Source organism: Podarcis cretensis (assembly GCF_951804945.1).
Source record: "Podarcis cretensis genome assembly, chromosome: 2".
Taxonomy (NCBI): Eukaryota; Metazoa; Chordata; class Lepidosauria; order Squamata; family Lacertidae; genus Podarcis; species Podarcis cretensis.
The window spans coordinates 89,810,381-89,826,621 of record NC_137171.1 but is presented as its reverse complement, the minus strand read 5'-3'; the positions used below and the strand labels follow the sequence as shown (position 1 = coordinate 89,826,621).

The 16,241-nt window shown below is 44.1% G+C and overlaps 1 protein-coding gene across 1 annotated transcript; it reads left to right on the top strand.

Annotated features, from left to right (window-relative positions):
- Window positions 1-762: 762 nt before the first annotated feature.
- TRH (thyrotropin releasing hormone) lies at window positions 763-5,801 on the top strand. The gene is made up of 3 exons (XM_079964602.1): window positions 763-909; window positions 2,426-2,640; window positions 4,925-5,801. Exons 2-3 carry the CDS (start codon window positions 2,442-2,444, stop codon window positions 5,437-5,439), a joined length of 714 nt encoding a protein of 237 aa, XP_079820728.1. The 5' UTR covers window positions 763-909; window positions 2,426-2,441; the 3' UTR covers window positions 5,440-5,801.
- Window positions 5,802-16,241: the final 10,440 nt, after the last annotated feature.

Here is a 16,241-nt window from a genome sequence, read left to right as displayed (position 1 = left end):
GCAACCCCAGAGTCGGCCACAACTGGACCTAATGGTCAGGGGTCCCTTTACCTTTAAGTTGGTGGCCATCACTGCCTGCTGGCGGTGCAAGTTCCCTAGCTGAACTATGCACTGCATGAAGAAATCCTTTATCAGTCCTGAATCCACAGCAGTGTCCAAAGAAGGGATGATCACTGGGAAGAATGCAGAGGGAGGAACTCTATGGTGCACCTGTAGCAGCAAAACCAGACACCTTCATCTGCCTCAGCTGCAATAAAACATGTCTCTCCTGTATCGGTCTCTACAGCCACAGCAGGCACTGTAAGTCTCCAACCACTGAACTTCGCTCCGAAGGTGCACTCTTCCACGGTCACCCAAGACAGATGGATGCCAACAAAGGTTTTTTGTCCCAACACGCATCATTTTACACTTGTTTGCATTGCATGTTGAATTGAGCCCTTTAGACGTGACTCATAACCCTTCTCTAACATGAAGCTCATGAGCCTTTTATATAAGACACAAACTCCCCCCCCCCTCATTTAATGCTGTTTTCCAAAACAAAAGAAGAAACAAAAAAAGTAGCATCGTGAGGTCACTTAATAACTGTAGGAATTTTAATGTGCATTCAAATTTCAGATCACTGACATCAATGAAAGGGGAAGGGTGTATGTGGGGGAGACACACAACGCATCACATACGTTAGTTCCCTCACGGCTATTTGCATAATGTGTCTGGAGACAGCACTGTATAAGAAGGAAAGAGCTAACCCACCAAAGAGAACTCAGGGGCAGTTCTATTGGAGAGCTGATGTGATTCAAAGGAGAAAGGACAGTTTCAAAGCTCAGACGAGTGAATAGCTGCAGAAATACAGTGATCTCGGAAAAAACTCTTTGGTAACCTCAGCAAAGGAATAAAGCACTGGGGCAGAAGGTAATTTTCATTTAGATTTATTTGCTAGGCTGTCTGGCTAAAGTTCTTCCTTCTGATGAAGGCTGAAACTAAACAACACCTCACAAGTCTGTACGCTAAGATACAGATTTTCTTCAGTTATGATCTTCATTGTTATATATATATATTTGCTATTTATTTAAGGGAAATGCCTGCTCTGAATTTGAGTTATAGCTTTATAAAACTTTAAAGAAGAATGCATATATTTCATTTACTAGCAAAGCATTCTGTTGTTGTTTTTTAAAGTAACTCTGATTTGATTAAAGTGGGTGCCTTAAAATAATCATTGATAGTTTGCCAGATACCAGATTTAGAAATATAAAACAGTTGGCATTACATTAAAAGCAATCACATTATGTTTTTGTTACATTTTCCAGCATGCTAAAATGCATTTCATTAAGTTATTAGACAAAATATAAAATAACATCAAGGTGTAGTTTTTATTCAAGCTTTTAACGTTGCTTCATTAAAAAATGTTTTGAGGGCTGTTAGAAAATAAATGGCAAAAAGCCGAAATAAAAATGGATTTTCATTAAAGCTAGAACATTATACTGGTTTAAAACAGTCCTTTAAGAAAGAAATTTTATGCAAGCTATAATAATTATATGCTGATAATTGTATTTTAAACATTTTTGCATTTTTAAATATATACTACAAAACAAAATCTAAGCCACTGCTTGGAAGCAAAGGTTTTATATATAACTTTGGATAAGTGTAGGCAGTACTTTTTTCTGGGGGGACGCAGGGGTATGCATACCCCTGAATATTTTGTGAATCTTTTTACTTTTGTCCATTTACTGTGTTTATTTTTCCTGATTTGGAGTATAAAATGGTGATTTTCTTGAGTCAAAATGAAAGTATCATTTGGGGAGGGGAAACACTGTGTGTACGTTACATCGAGTTAGCTCTTTGGCCACTTAAAAATCTCATTGCTGGGGGATGAGAGAGAGAGAGAGGTGTGTGTGTGTGTTTTCCATCATTAAATGAATACAGTGGTACCTTGGGTTACAGACACTTCAGGTTACAGACTCCGCTAACCCAGAAATAGTGCTTCAGGTTAAGAACTTTGCTTCAGGATGAGAACAGAAATCGTGCTCCGGCAGGCAGCGGGAGGCCCCATTAGCTAAAGTGGTACTTCATGTTAAGAACAGTTTCAGGTTAAGAACGCACCTCCAGAATGAATTAAGTTCTTAACCCGAGGTACCACTGTATGTTAAAATACTGTACCACCAGTATTTGCTTTCATATTGAGTCAGTCCTTGTGTTTGCTCAAAGGCAAACATCCAAATTCATTTGAAGATCTTCGAGTAAAGTGAGAGTGCATCTAGAATATTTAAAGGGACAAGCACCCATTTCCATGGGCAACTTCAAGAGACCTGGATGACGGCAGGAAAGCTTACATTTAGCTCCCGGACATTCCATGTTTCTTTGCATTATCAGGAATGCTGCATTTCTTTCCATATTTGCTCCATTCTCTGCCACCCTATTTTACCTGCAGGAGCTTCCGTCCCACGATGACATCGGTCCAGCGGCTCCTGATGCTGCTCTCCTTGGCTTTTGCCAGCGTCTGTGTCAACGTGGGGCAGCCGTTTCCAGAGGGAATGGAGAACGAGGGAAAGAGCAATCTGGATGGCATCCTCCAAAGGGCAGAAAACATCATCTTGAAATCCATTTTGAAGAAGGTGGACGATGACAAAGAAGATCCCAACAAAGGTAAATGGTGTACCTTGTCAGTAGCTGAAGTTCATGGCTGTATTTGTTTATATGCCACTTCCCTGTCTGTAAAGGGCCTCAAAGGTGTGTGTGTGTGTGTGTGTTGAGGTTTAGGGAATTTAATGACAGTTGTTAGGAAGAAGAGGCACCTTCCTCAGTTGCTGCATGCTGAGAGAGAGCGATTCATTATTAAATCACATTTTTGCTCCCTTATCCACTCAGTTCCATTTCAGACTGGCCTCTCTAGGGAAGAGGCACTATTCCTTTCAGTATGTGCACGCTGCTCTCTGGTTCAATCTATGGCATATCTAGGTATGGCTGACAAAACCCTGGAGAGCCACTGACAGTCAGTAGAGACCAGGGGTGTGCAGTTAGTCGGCTGGGATCAACTGCACAGTCAACAATATATATGGTGACACAGGGAGACCTGCAGAAGATAAGGGCAAACTGACGGTTAAGAAAGGGCTTTTGGATGCTGCAACTGTATTTAGCTTGTTGTGTTAACGTTGTTGCTCACAGTGTCAGGGTAAACCCCTTGTTCTTTTCAAACAGTTGCCTTCCCGTCTTCCTATGCACTAACTAAATCATATTGCACATTGGATCATCAAGGAGTTCTGCCTCCATTTTTTTCTTCAAAATAGCAAGAACAAAAAGCCTCCCCTTCTAGCTTAGGCTGTGTTCAGGTGAAAGGAGGTTTTGAGAGTGTGTGGCACCAGAGATGGACTTTTGGAATAAGAAGACTGCTATCAGAAGTTTGATACTGAAAACAGATTCCTGTGCTGAGAGGGATGCTTCTTCTTTCTTCTGTGTTATCACACCCCCACATGACCACTATCACTGTTTTGCACCTGGATCTGGTTGGTTCTAGTAAAAAAACAAAGTAGATCCTGCCCACCTGAAACCTGCCCACCTCTGGTGTAAATACTACTGAGCTAGAGGAACTGATGGTCCGACAGTATAAAGCTGCATCCTATGTTCCTGGGAGAACATGAGTTAGCCTGCCTATGCCTGAGAGACTGCTCTGTTCTGGGGCTGCATCTGACTGCAACTTTCCAAATATGTTCTCTCAACAATGAACATTGGGCAGGCACCCATGCTATACTATTTTAAAAAGCCTTCCAAACACTTTATTATTTCAGCTAGCCTATCCAGACACTAGTATTGTATACTTGCTTTTAGTGTTTGCTGATTGGGGGTGTGTATTATTAATAATAGTTTTATATTGTTCAACGGACACTGCATAGATTTTTTGTTTTTTGGTCACTTAAGCAAGAACACCAGTTGGATCCAGCTAAGAGAAGGATCTTAACCACGGGGAAAGATGTTACTTCCACTTTAATTCCATTCCCAGATAATTGTGAAAAGGGAATATCTCAGGGAGCTTCCAGATGGGTGATTATTGTGGAATGAGTGCTCCTTGTGCATGCATGGTTTTTGCAGAATCCGTATAATGTGTCCCCAAGGTGTCATTCACACATACAAGAAGTCACCATGGGTTAGGTCTAAAGAAATGCAGAAGGATTATTCAGACAACACACTGGAACGACAATGGATCGTTTGGGAGCACTGAGAGAGAAAAGGGACAATTCAATTCACATTTACAGGCTAACTTAACATTTGCAGGTTCTGAATACAAGAACTGAAACACAACCATCCTTCAAATTTTCCCATTGTAGAATTTTGCAGTGCAGTTCTTCAGCCAAGTAATGTGTACACAAATGCATATACAAGGGGGTAATGTGTGCATTTAAATGCATACATTAGTGAAAACAGCATACAAAATGCATTACATAAGGGAAAATAACTTGGCAAAAGTGTGCATATTGTGGAAAGCTGCATATAAAAATGTGTATAGTAGGAAAAATATAGTAGACATCCCCAGATGCATATAAATTATATTAGATACATATAAATTAGCATATGCACATTGCAGGCAAATTTGCTGAATGTTTCGGGATTGTCTGACCCCCAAAATATCCACTTCACAGCTTTTGGGCAAGTCCATCCAGATATGTAGAATGCTAACATGCATTTTAATTTTCTAAGCATACTGTTGGTTTTAATTACCTTTTGAATGTTTTGAATACCTGTTTTTAACTGTATGTTATTGACACAGTTAATTTAATTGGTGTTAAATGAACGGTGTGGGCTTTTTTGAAAACTGTTTAGAGGTTTTATCACATTCAGGTGGCATCTAATAGGTGTTAAATAAATAAATGTTCCCTTTCAATCAAGAACAACTTTATTCTTGGAGTGTTTTAATGCTGTTCATTTCCTTGGGCAGAGCCAGGAGCTTTTCAGCCAGACTGGATCTTGAAAAGGCAGCACCCTGGAAAGAGATCTCTCTACGAACTAGAAAAGAAGCAGCATCCCGGGAAAAGGGAAGATGTGGATGAGGAATCTTACGGAGAACCTGTGAAGCGTCAGCACCCTGGGAAAAGAGAGGAAGAGGATGAATTTGATCCCTACTTGGAAGTGCCGAAGAGGCAGCACCCAGGCAGGAGGTACCTGACTTACAGCAAACGACAGCACCCTGGCAAGAGGAGCTGGGAGGAGGAGATCGATGAGGGTGAGCAGAACCTGGAGAAACGACAGCATCCGGGCAAGAGGTACCTGGTGGATGCAGAGAACCCAGACTACACTACTGTCCCCTGCGAGCCCCAGGATTCCTTTGAATGTAGCAAAGGCAGTTTGCTGCTAGAGTTGCTCGATAACGTAAGCAAGGGCCGCGGCAACGAGAAGCGGCAACATCCCGGAAGAAGGTCTTCATGGGATGGTGCGTTGGAGGAAGAGGAATAAGAGGTGGCTAGGGGGTGTGCTTTCTCGTTGTTTTCATTCCTCCGAGCGATTTCTCCCAACCATTCAATGTTCCATCCATAACCCTTTTTTCTTCTTCCTTCCTTTCTGCTTGCTGAACCTACTTTGCAGGTGATTCTTTATAGTGTGCTCCTTCCTGGTGGGCTATGGTCCAGATTTAGCAATGCATGGACATACGGATTTCATTTTAAGCATGGCCACCCCTTGAGAGGCACGTGGCCAGACTCACCCCCACATGCTTAAAATGGAACATGTTAGTAAAGGATGATTCCAATGTTTCATTTCTTGTGTGGGCCATAAGTTAATACGGGATGAAACCCATTCAAACGCAAGGGTAGTCAGATGTCAGTCTTCTTGATACTTGCAACTGGCATTCCAGCTCCAAAGAGTTTGCAAATAGCACGCTTCATACTCATCTCTGAGTATGTTGTTTGCCGTTTTTGTCTAGCATTTCCTTCGATGGGGCTTCAGTCAGAGAAACACAGTGCCAGAATCAGCTGCAGGTCCCTTTTAATCCTGAAAACTGGGAAGTGCTTCCATCAAACATTCGCCAATGGCCGTGCCCATGTGGAAGTTAACGTGAAAGCCTGTGGATAAAGGAGGGAGGGCTTAGAGCAGGACTCAGGCCACATGGACAGCTTAGCTTGTGTGAGCCTGCAGTAGACAGAGTGGTTTGCTTTTTCTTCTAAAAGGGAAACCATTTTATGCACTGACGAGATGACTTGTCATGCAGGCAGCAAGGACCATGACGGTCCAAACACTATTCTCCATGTGGCAATGCTGCTTTTAAGTGGTCTTGATGATAGGGGATTGTGAACAGCCACTGCCTTCTCTATTCTGCCAAAGGTGGATTGGACTGATATCTTGCTAATGAACAGGATTAATGTGCATAGAGAAATGGCATGCCTGTTTAGCAAATCTGACATTTGCTATTATCCTTTGCCCTAAAAGTGACTCATAGTAGTGCACGGTTTTGTTTGGAAAATCCACAGATGAGAATCCTCACAGGGCCTGGGTTCCAGTATGCTGTCTTTGAATCAATGCCTCACTTTGTTTCCAAATAAGGATTAATTACAATAAATATTTTAAATTGCAGCAAGCAGGCGTCTTTGTCTCATTATGTGGATTTTCATTTGTAAAATATGGAAAAGTTTGTCTGTTGTCCCAAAAAGGAATGTTTTCAATTTCTGTAGACAAATGGTGTTTATTTACCATAAACAAATCAATAAATATCCATCATTAACAGTGCTCCCCTGTTCAATTATCCCTTTTGGTCATACGAAAGCAAATAAACAATGTGCCAAATGATCAATGCCCTCCTGAATTAAAAAAAGAGAAAAAAATCAACCCAAACTGTGATGGAGGAAAACAGAATTTTTTTAAGTCAAAACTTGTGTATGGTGATGACTACATGTTTGTATATAGCAGTGGTTTATTATTGGTGTGGAAGGTTGCTTTGTGTAGAAATAGAGTTTTCTGAAACTTTCTGCTTGTGTATGATGAATAAAAAAAATCAGAATGAACATACGTAAACTAGTTAGCATCCTCCTTAAAAGAAATAATCAACATTGGTTGGGGGGGGGGTCAAAGCTTTTGAGAAGAAGGATGTTTTGCGGGTGGGGCCTTGTTATTATAGAGATACATAGATGTGTCTTTGTGAATATAATCCTTTGATTCACATCTGAGCTGCTGAACAAGGCAGAGGCCAATTAATGGGTTGTATCCAGTGCTGCATGAGTCGACTTCTGCTTGCTTCCCCTTCCTTTCCTCTCCCTGTGAGCCCCCAGATTCTGCTCCAGGATTTTCTGTGTGTGTGTGTGTGTGTGTGTGTGTGTGAGAGAGAGAGAGAGAGAGAGAGAGAGAGAGAGAGAGAGAGAGAGAGAGGGACTCCCTCAGTGAAGATGGGAGTGTGGCAACATGACTAAGTCTGAGGTGATTTCCCCTTGATCACTCCTTTCTAAAGCCACTGAGAATTCAGGGATTCTCTATATGTGGTAGCATAGAATGTAAACCTGCAGCAAGGACTTTTCATATTAAAGGTAAAGGTAAAGGTACCCCTGCCCGTACGGGCCAGTCTTGACAGACTCTGGGGTTGTGTGCCCATCTCACTTAAGAGGCCAGGGGCCAGCGCTGTCCGGAGACACTTCCGGGTCACGTGGCCAGCGTGACATCGCTGCTTTGGCGAGCCAGAGCCGCACACGGAAACGCCGTTTACCTTCCCGCTGGTAAGCGGTCCCTATTTATCTACTTGCACCCGGAGGTGCTTTTGAACTGCTAGGTTGGCAGGCGCTGGGACCGAGCAGCGGGAGCGCACCCCGCCGCAGGGATTCGAACTGCCGACCTTTCGATCGGCAAGTCCTAGGCGCTGAGGCTTTAACCCACAGCGCCACCTGCGTCCCCCAACCACTTTTAGCTTTCTTGTTAAAGCACCTCTAGCCCCTTTCTAGGTCCTTTCCCTCCACCTGAGGAAATTACGTAAACAGATTTGTTCTGCCTGACAAAGCCACTCTCGACCTAAAGGGCGGGGGTTGCGGGCTCACGCCCCCGCCTACATTCTCGCGGGGCTGGCGACAGCTCCACGGGACTCAGGGATTCCCCAGTCTCATTAGTATTCATCACCCTCGGGCCAGCCAATCAGCTGGCGGTAGGGGCGGGCTTACCTAGGTGCTCTTAAGGTCGGGGCAGCTCCGGCTTGCCCCTTTTCTTCTCTACAGCAGCAGCGGTCTTTCCCTCCACCTGAGGAAATTACGTAAACAGATTTGTTCTGCCTGACAAACCCTTAAGCACAACTAGCTACTTCTGTAGCCAGCCCTCACCTGCCTGTTAAACTGTCAAAATCTCCATTTACATCTTCACTCTCTCCTGATTTTCCATTTCTCCTCCCTGCCATGATTGGCTAAGGGTCTCCAGGATGATGACCCAGTGGTCTGTCCGTCACAGGGGATGCAGGAGAGAGGAGAGGAAAGTTCTGTTGTGCAAACGGAGAGCTACTGTGTGTGTGTGGCATGACGTTGCTGAATACAACCCAGCATCTCTGATTTGTCAGTAATTAATCTATTCCAAGAGGCAGCCTGATCTACGAGTAATGTCAATGCAGTTGGGGGGTGGTGGTGGTGACTTACGACTGGTTTTGATATTCTCCAAACACACACACACCACTGCTTTTCAGAGCAAAGCCACACACCTTTCCTGGTAACAGACATCCTTTGGAAATAAGAGGCTTGTATGCAGGTATGCGTCCTAAGGGACGCAGGTGGCTAAGGGACGCAGGTGTCGCTGTGGGTTAAAGCCTCAGCGCCTAGGGCTTGCCGATCGAAAGGTCGGCGGTTCGAATCCCTGCGGCGGGGTGCGCTCCCGCTGCTCGGTCCCAGCGCCTGCCAACCTAGCAGTTCGAAAGCACCTCCGGGTGCAAGTAGATAAATAGGGACCGCTTACCAGCGGGAAGGTAAACGGCGTTTCCATGTGCGGCTCTGGCTCTGGCTCTGGCTCTGGCTCTGGCTCTGGCCAGAGCAGCGATGTCACGCTGGCCACGTGACCCGGAAGTGTCTCCGGACAGCGCTGGCCCCTGGCCTCTTAAGTGAGATGGGCGCACAACCCCAGAGTCTGTCAAGACTGGCCCCTACGGGCAGGGGTACCTTTACCTTTACCTTTTATGCAGGTATACTCATATTTGCAGCTTAAAACAGAATGAAGTCCACTCCTCTTCTGCTGCATTTCAAGCTACATTTGCGCAGTCTTGCTCATATCAGAGAGGGGGAGAGGTGGGTGGGGGTGTCTTCACCTGACGTTCATGACCGTTTTGGTTTCTTTGACCATGCTACTATTCATGAAGTAATCTGCAATGTACACTCATCTGTGCATGTGTGAAGGCTCTCTCAAATGTTGACACCGTTCTGAAACATGCATCAAACGGCAGTATTTGTCGAGAAACTACAGGATCAATATGGATTGTGTATATCGTCGTGCGAATGAGGCTTCAAGAACTAGCACTGGGAATGCACAGGATGCATCATAGAAGAGGAGAAGGAATTTCAACATGTAGAGCTTTTCACATCCATTAAGCATGATGGAGGCACAAGTTGGAGGCCAGCTTTGATTTTTCTATGTGGGGGGAGGGGGCAGTGGGAGAAGCACACACACATACACACACACACACACACACACGTGGATAGAAGCTTGTAATTGAATAAATCCATGCCTTTTTTCTTTGGGCCAAAACCAGGTAAATATGCACAGAACCTTTACGTGCAACAATTATAAACATCACAGGAAGATAATGAAGTAATGCATAACCAAAGTGGCTTTCAAAAGACTCTTTCATGCAGGGATGGGTTGCTAATTAGAGGGAGATTAAAGACTTTCTTTGCTTTATTTTAGGCATTTAAATGTCCCAAGTCACAGAATTCTCCCCAGGCGGTGCAGTGCTTTTTTCTCTGTCCTCCCCACATTCTTAGAGGTCCATAGAGACGGAGAGCCACCCCCACACTGTTCTGAAATCCATCAGTGTGCAAAGGAGCATGGCTGTTCTCTTAGCGCCCCGGAAGACTGCTTCCATGCAGATAAGAACATGGCCACCCCACAGATTATGGCACCAGCTTTTTATTCACATGCTAAGGGCAACAGTCCTCCTTGCTGAACTGTGAAAAGTTTTAAAAGAAGTTAATGCTGAACTTAGCGTGTTGAAATTTGCCTATTTCAATTTCTCTCTGTTTCTCATTTCCCCCCAATCTTAAATTCAGTTGTCCAAATCGGTTTGCAATATATTTATATATTTAAATCTTCATGAAAATTTGTAAGCATTTTAGTGCAATTTTCTCCTAATATACACATTTTTGCGAAGCATTTCCCACTAATATTGTGCATTTTTGTTTCCTATTTCCACTAATATATGTATTTGTATGCACACTTTACCGTAGTATATGCATTTTTGTGCACATTACTTTGCTGGGAAAGTGCTTTGCAAAATTCAGAGAAGTGCCATTCTTCAAGGATCACTGTATTTTGGTTTGTGTATTGCTTTGGAAAGACAGAATTAAGTTGATTCACCTTTAAATGCAAACTGAATTTAATTTATTCCCCACCCCTAGATGAAACTCACCACGCAGGGTTAGGTAGGTAGCTGTGATCTCTAGAATGCTTGCCAGTCTCAGGTGACCTAGATTACTTCCCAAAATAGCCATCTCCCCAGCTTTTCTGCTGTTCTGCTCTGTAGCTTGCGTAGCATTTTGATTGATCCAATAGCACCATACAAGACCACCTGAAGTGGTCCACCTGAAGCATGCCTGAAGTTAGTTAACACTTCTGGACCCAGGCAGATGGGCTCTCATCCCCATCACCTCTCCTTCAAAATGGCTGATTCAACTGGTGATTGCCAACAGGACTGTAGCCCCCAAATGCCACCGAGAAACACACAGCAGGTATCAACATGCTTGGGAGATTTCAAGGGAACCCTCCTGCAAAAACAGCCCAAGGAGTGGTTCAAGTGGCTACCGCTGAAGGGGTTAAAGCAGAAAACCAGAGGTGAGGAGGAACAGAATGCAGCATTTTGGAAGAAGACCTGGCTGGCTCACTAGAACCCGGAACAGGAACATTCCACACTGCAACATTTTGTTGCAGGGCCTGCACAAAGAATGAAAATGATTCTGGGTCTTACTGGAAAGAAGATCCAGTAAGGATCTTCATAGGAATAATAGTTTCATAGGAAGCTATTCGGTTTTTTTGGGAACATAATTTTGTTAATCTAGATTTTCAAGATAGCCTACAAAAGAGAACCATAAACAAATATAAAACAGATCAAAAACATCAGAAACAAAAGCATTTATCGTAGCAACAGTAAAAAATACAAAAAGCAGTAGGTATAAAATCAGTTAAAATCCTGGGCAATCTTTCCCCCCGAAAATGTCTAAAACGTGGCTCTCTGGGCAACCTAGTCACATCGTGGCTTATAAATAATAGTAATTATTATTAAGAAATGCTACAGAGTGGCAGGGATATTTAGAGAAGGACCTCTGGTGTCAGACTTAACAAACAGGTAGGTTCCCTTTTAAAAAAAGAAAAGAAAAAATTAACATTTTAAATGAATATATCCCCTTTATAGATGATGTGATGATGATGATGATGATGTGATGATGATAGCATTCAAATATTCTGTTCTTCTTCAATAAAAGAGAAAAAGGGAGACCAAAGGTATTTTGGGGGGAGATGCCCTTGATTAGTCGCCAATGGTATGTGAGGTGTTCTGATAGAACAATACTCCAGATACTATTAACCCAAGCCTCTACTGGTATATTAGAGGTTATAGGAAGCAATTCATAAATGAACAATGGAGTGTGTTGTTAACTAAAGAACACAACATTTTGGCCTTCAAACTGTGTAGATATCGAGTGGGGAGGCCTTGCATGTTATAAAACTAAGATATACTAATTTAGTTCTAGTCTCCACTGACCACAAATGCCCTGAGATCAGCCTGGTACAAGGAAGGCACACCGATTGCATGAAAATATTCCATGTGATCTGAAAGAATCAAGTAATAAACCAAACGACACATTGCAGCCCCATTATAGTCAAGCTGCTACCTAGAAGCTGTTGCCAGCTGGCAACCTAAACCCCCAGAAAATAGAGGTGGGACAGTCTTAATCCATTCCGTTCCAATGCCTAATTAGTGTAATTGCATGATAATGGTTAAACATGTGCTCAGGAGCTGCAGACCTCTGTTTTCCGTTTATTAAATTGCCAACCTTCCACTGTAGGGGAAAGCAATGTCTTGAAGAAAAAAGATACTATGGCAACACCACAGCATAAGTGCATGCTGCTTTATTTATTTGTATTATTAACAGCCCGCAGGGGTGCATCTGTATATATAGAATAGCTAGGTCTGTTCCATCACCGGTGTTTTGAGCCATCACATTCAGAGAACATCAAAGAAGCAGGGCATTGAAAATTGGCTTGGAGGAGGCAATTCACCAAAGGTGTGTTGTGTCCTGTCTTGGCTATGATGAGAGTCCAAAGGCACTCGGGGCACCTTGAAAAGGGCTGACCTCTGAAGCAGACTACAGAGAACCGCAGGGGTGCAGACATGAGGCAGCAGGTTCACCAAGATCTGGGGATGGTCCCAGGCAAGACGTAAGAACCCAAGAAGAATCTTGCTGGACCACACCAGCCCAGCTTTAGCAATCAGATTTCAATTGAGCTGCTAATTTATGAAGCAGGCCTAGAAGCACCAGCCTTGCTCCTCAGGTGAATGAACTGAAAGGAATGGAATACTTGCTTGATACCACTGAATGGAAACCAGACATGTCCTCTGCCATAGAAGCCAACTCCTAGGGACTGAGGTCCTTTCAGCCCCCTCTATAAAATATTTGAGGGGACTGTCCTCCCCCAAGTTGATAGGCATTGCCATTCAAAAGTGTGTGTGTGTGTGCCATGTCTTGTGATGCAGGTTGGGGCTTACCCCCCCTCCCAATATTTTATTCAAGTTGGCACCCTGGAGAGCATGGAGGAGTGGACCCAAGTGGTTGATGAGCAGTCAGAGCTGTGGAAGCAGAATCCCCAGCCTCAGAGGGAACAACACAGTAATTAGCTATGGTAGATAAATGGAACTTCCAAACTGAGAGGCAATGTACTTTGGAATGGTAGATGATGTTGTAAGCTTCTCAGAAGCAACTGGTTGTCCACTCTTGAAAAGAGAATTGGAGAACCATCCAAGAATTGTTGGACTCCGTATCCCATCAACCCCAGCCAGCAACAATGACCAATGGCTGGAGGGGTGATTGGAGTTGTAGTCCAACAGCTTCTGGAGGGCCATAGATTCCTCCCTCCTGTATCAAGTGGGTGTTTGGTGCAACCCAGCAAGGCTCTCTTGATGTAGAGTCAGCTGTCAAGTCTTCTTCAGGATGGACCATGAGTTGCTCTTTCTCCCAGACTCTTAGCAGTCCTGGGAGAATGTAGGCTGCCTGGGACAAACTGTTGCTTTCTGTCATTCGTAGAGACTGCCACAGCCTCAGCTGCCATTGTCTGAAAACTGGGATGTAACAAACCTGGGCCCTAAACAGAGGTGGGTGGTGTCCACAGGGACTCATAGGGCAAAAGGCAGAGAGGCCAACAGGAGCCGGAACCAGAGCCAATCACAGAGAGAGCCAACTAATTCCCCACCCCTCTCCCTGCAAGGGCAACAATGAGGAGGAGGAAGGCAACAGACAGGGCTACCCTTGGACTGGGCATTTAGTGGGAGCAGACAGAGGTTTGTGAGGCAGTGCCCTATTTGGGCCAACCCCCACTAGATCTAAAGAAGCTGAAAACTTCTTGCTTGTGTCCTGATGTCAGACACAGCAAAAAGTGCCTCTGGGAAGAGGGGAGAAGGCGCTGGCTCCCATGTCAGTGTTGCCATGAAGAGAGGCAGCTGGGAAGATAGGAGAGGGACGAAGAACCTTGCCCCAGTCAGCACACTTTTGAGACACATAAATTATGGCATTAAAGGCACATGGAGTCCACTCAGCTGTTATGTTCCAACATTAATAAGTCCCAACCATACTCCTTCAGTCATGAACTTTGTTTCCAAAGAAGTTTTACTAATAGAAATTCCAGCAAAGGAAGCACTAAATAGTTAGGTTTCTTCACAGTGACCTTTATACATTTCTCCAAGCTCCCTGTTCCCCAGTTTGGTTAAGAAGACAGGGACAAGCTGTATAATTAGCACCTCTTGCAACTCACTTGAAACCAATCTTATCACTGAAATTGTGCCCCCACACAGGAAGATGCTGTCCTCCATGTTAAATCATTATAATTAGTATGGGCTGCACCTTCTTTAGGGTTGTGCCGCACTGAGTAACCCTTTATTATTATTATTTTAATGACTCATCATCTGAAGGAGTTTAGCAGAAATAAAACCCTAAAGCCTCCATTTCAGTTTATTATCACGGAGAGAAATAATTCTCCATGTGTGTACATGTGTAGAATTCCCAGAGTACCTCCAGAAGTCAGTTAAGGGTGAGGATACCATATTATGTGAGTTCTGACCACGATTGCAATGCATGCCTGTTAGCTTCCCAAGAATAAAAAAATAAGACATAGAACTTATAGCAGTGAACTTCAGGGCATTCCCCAGCTTCTCTTTGTCAGCCAGCTGCAAGAATTTAGCCTTGTTTCTCCTTTACCAGCTTTGCTTGGCTGGTACATGATACTCCAGACTGGATTACTGCAATGTACTCTTTGTGGGGCTGACCTTGGAGACAACTTGGAAACTTTTACTGGTCCAAAATGCAGCAGCCAAAATGCTAGCTGGAGTTCCTTTTAGAACTCCTAAAACAGCATTGGTTGCCTGTTTGTTTCTGGTACCAGTTCAATAGATTTGTGTTTAAAGCCCTGAACGATTTATGCCCAATATCTGAAAGATCCCCTTGTTCCCTGCAGACTCTCTTGGGTGTTAAGATCAGCTCTCCCAGGGCTCTCAGCAGTTTGGGGTGCATGTGCTTAACTCAGAAGAAGGCGTTGACTGTGGCAGCTCCTACATTGTAGATTTTTTTTCCTCCCAGAGGTTTCTGGCAGCTTCATTACACAGTTTTCATCATATCCTGAAGATGCACCTCTTTTCCCTGGTTTATTAACAACTTGGGGCCAGTTTACCTGTGGGATTGTCTTACCCCAAATATGCCCATTCAGAGGATCTACGGAACTGGCACTGTTACAGGTGCTACATAATCAGCAGTGGAGCAAGCTAATCGGGTGCGTGGGGCAGCGCACATGCCCTGCACCCTGGAGTGGGGCTAGCCACCCATGGAGCGGGGCCAGTCACCCGTGGGGGCGGGGCCAGCCAGGGCAGGGCATTCCACTGGGCCTCCAAGGAGTCTGCCTGCCTCCTCCCACTCAGCTGCCCTACAGCTGAGGGGGAGGCGGTGGACAGACTGTTTGGGGCAGTGCAGAGCCTGCAGGCCCCCAAGTCACCACGTCACTCCCAGGAGAGATGCGTGCCTCAGGTGCACTGCAGGCCCCGCGGTGAGTGCCGCCCGCCATTTTGTTAACCCCCTCAGTGGTGACACCCGCCCCTGTACATAATACTCATTCTGCATTTGTAAGAAATCAATCTTTCAGTGTGGCAGCACTTACACTTTGGAACTCTCTGCCTATTGACATCAGGCAGGCACTTTCACTGTACTTTTCCGGTGCCTGCGCAAAACTTTTTTGTTTTGGGAAGCCTATTCAGGTAACTTAGAATGCTGGAGCTTGTTTCAAGCTGTTTTTCAACTTACCATTCATTTTAATTATGTTTGAATATTTTAAATAGTTGCTTTTACTGAAAATCTCATTGTTTTTATTCATTTTGTAAACCACTTTGAGGTTGGGGGTTGGTTGGTTTTTTTTTTTTTACAATCGAGTGACATATCAGTTTTATTAAATGATGTTATTCTTATTTAAAAAAACAAAAATGAAACTTGATGGACTTCCCAAGAATGGTGTGCGTAAGCTGGCTGCTGATGCAAGGACTAAAAGGATTGCCCTGCCTGCCTCTGGTTCATTAGGGCGACCAGATCAAGAATTTGAAAATATTTGTTGGTTCATGCTCCATCATATACTTATTGCTAGAAAGTGAACTATGGATGGAGTAAGGACCCATGCATTATTTCCATTTGTTTGTTTAACAAACCTTGTGCAAAATCCCCAAAATGTTTTTGCAGCTTGGGAAGTTTAAATAGCCATTTTTAAGTTTACAAGAGTGGCTTTCCAAGACAGAATTCCTCTTATGTTCTCTTCAAATTGGCTGTAGCAATGGCCCTGGGGACAGAGGAAAT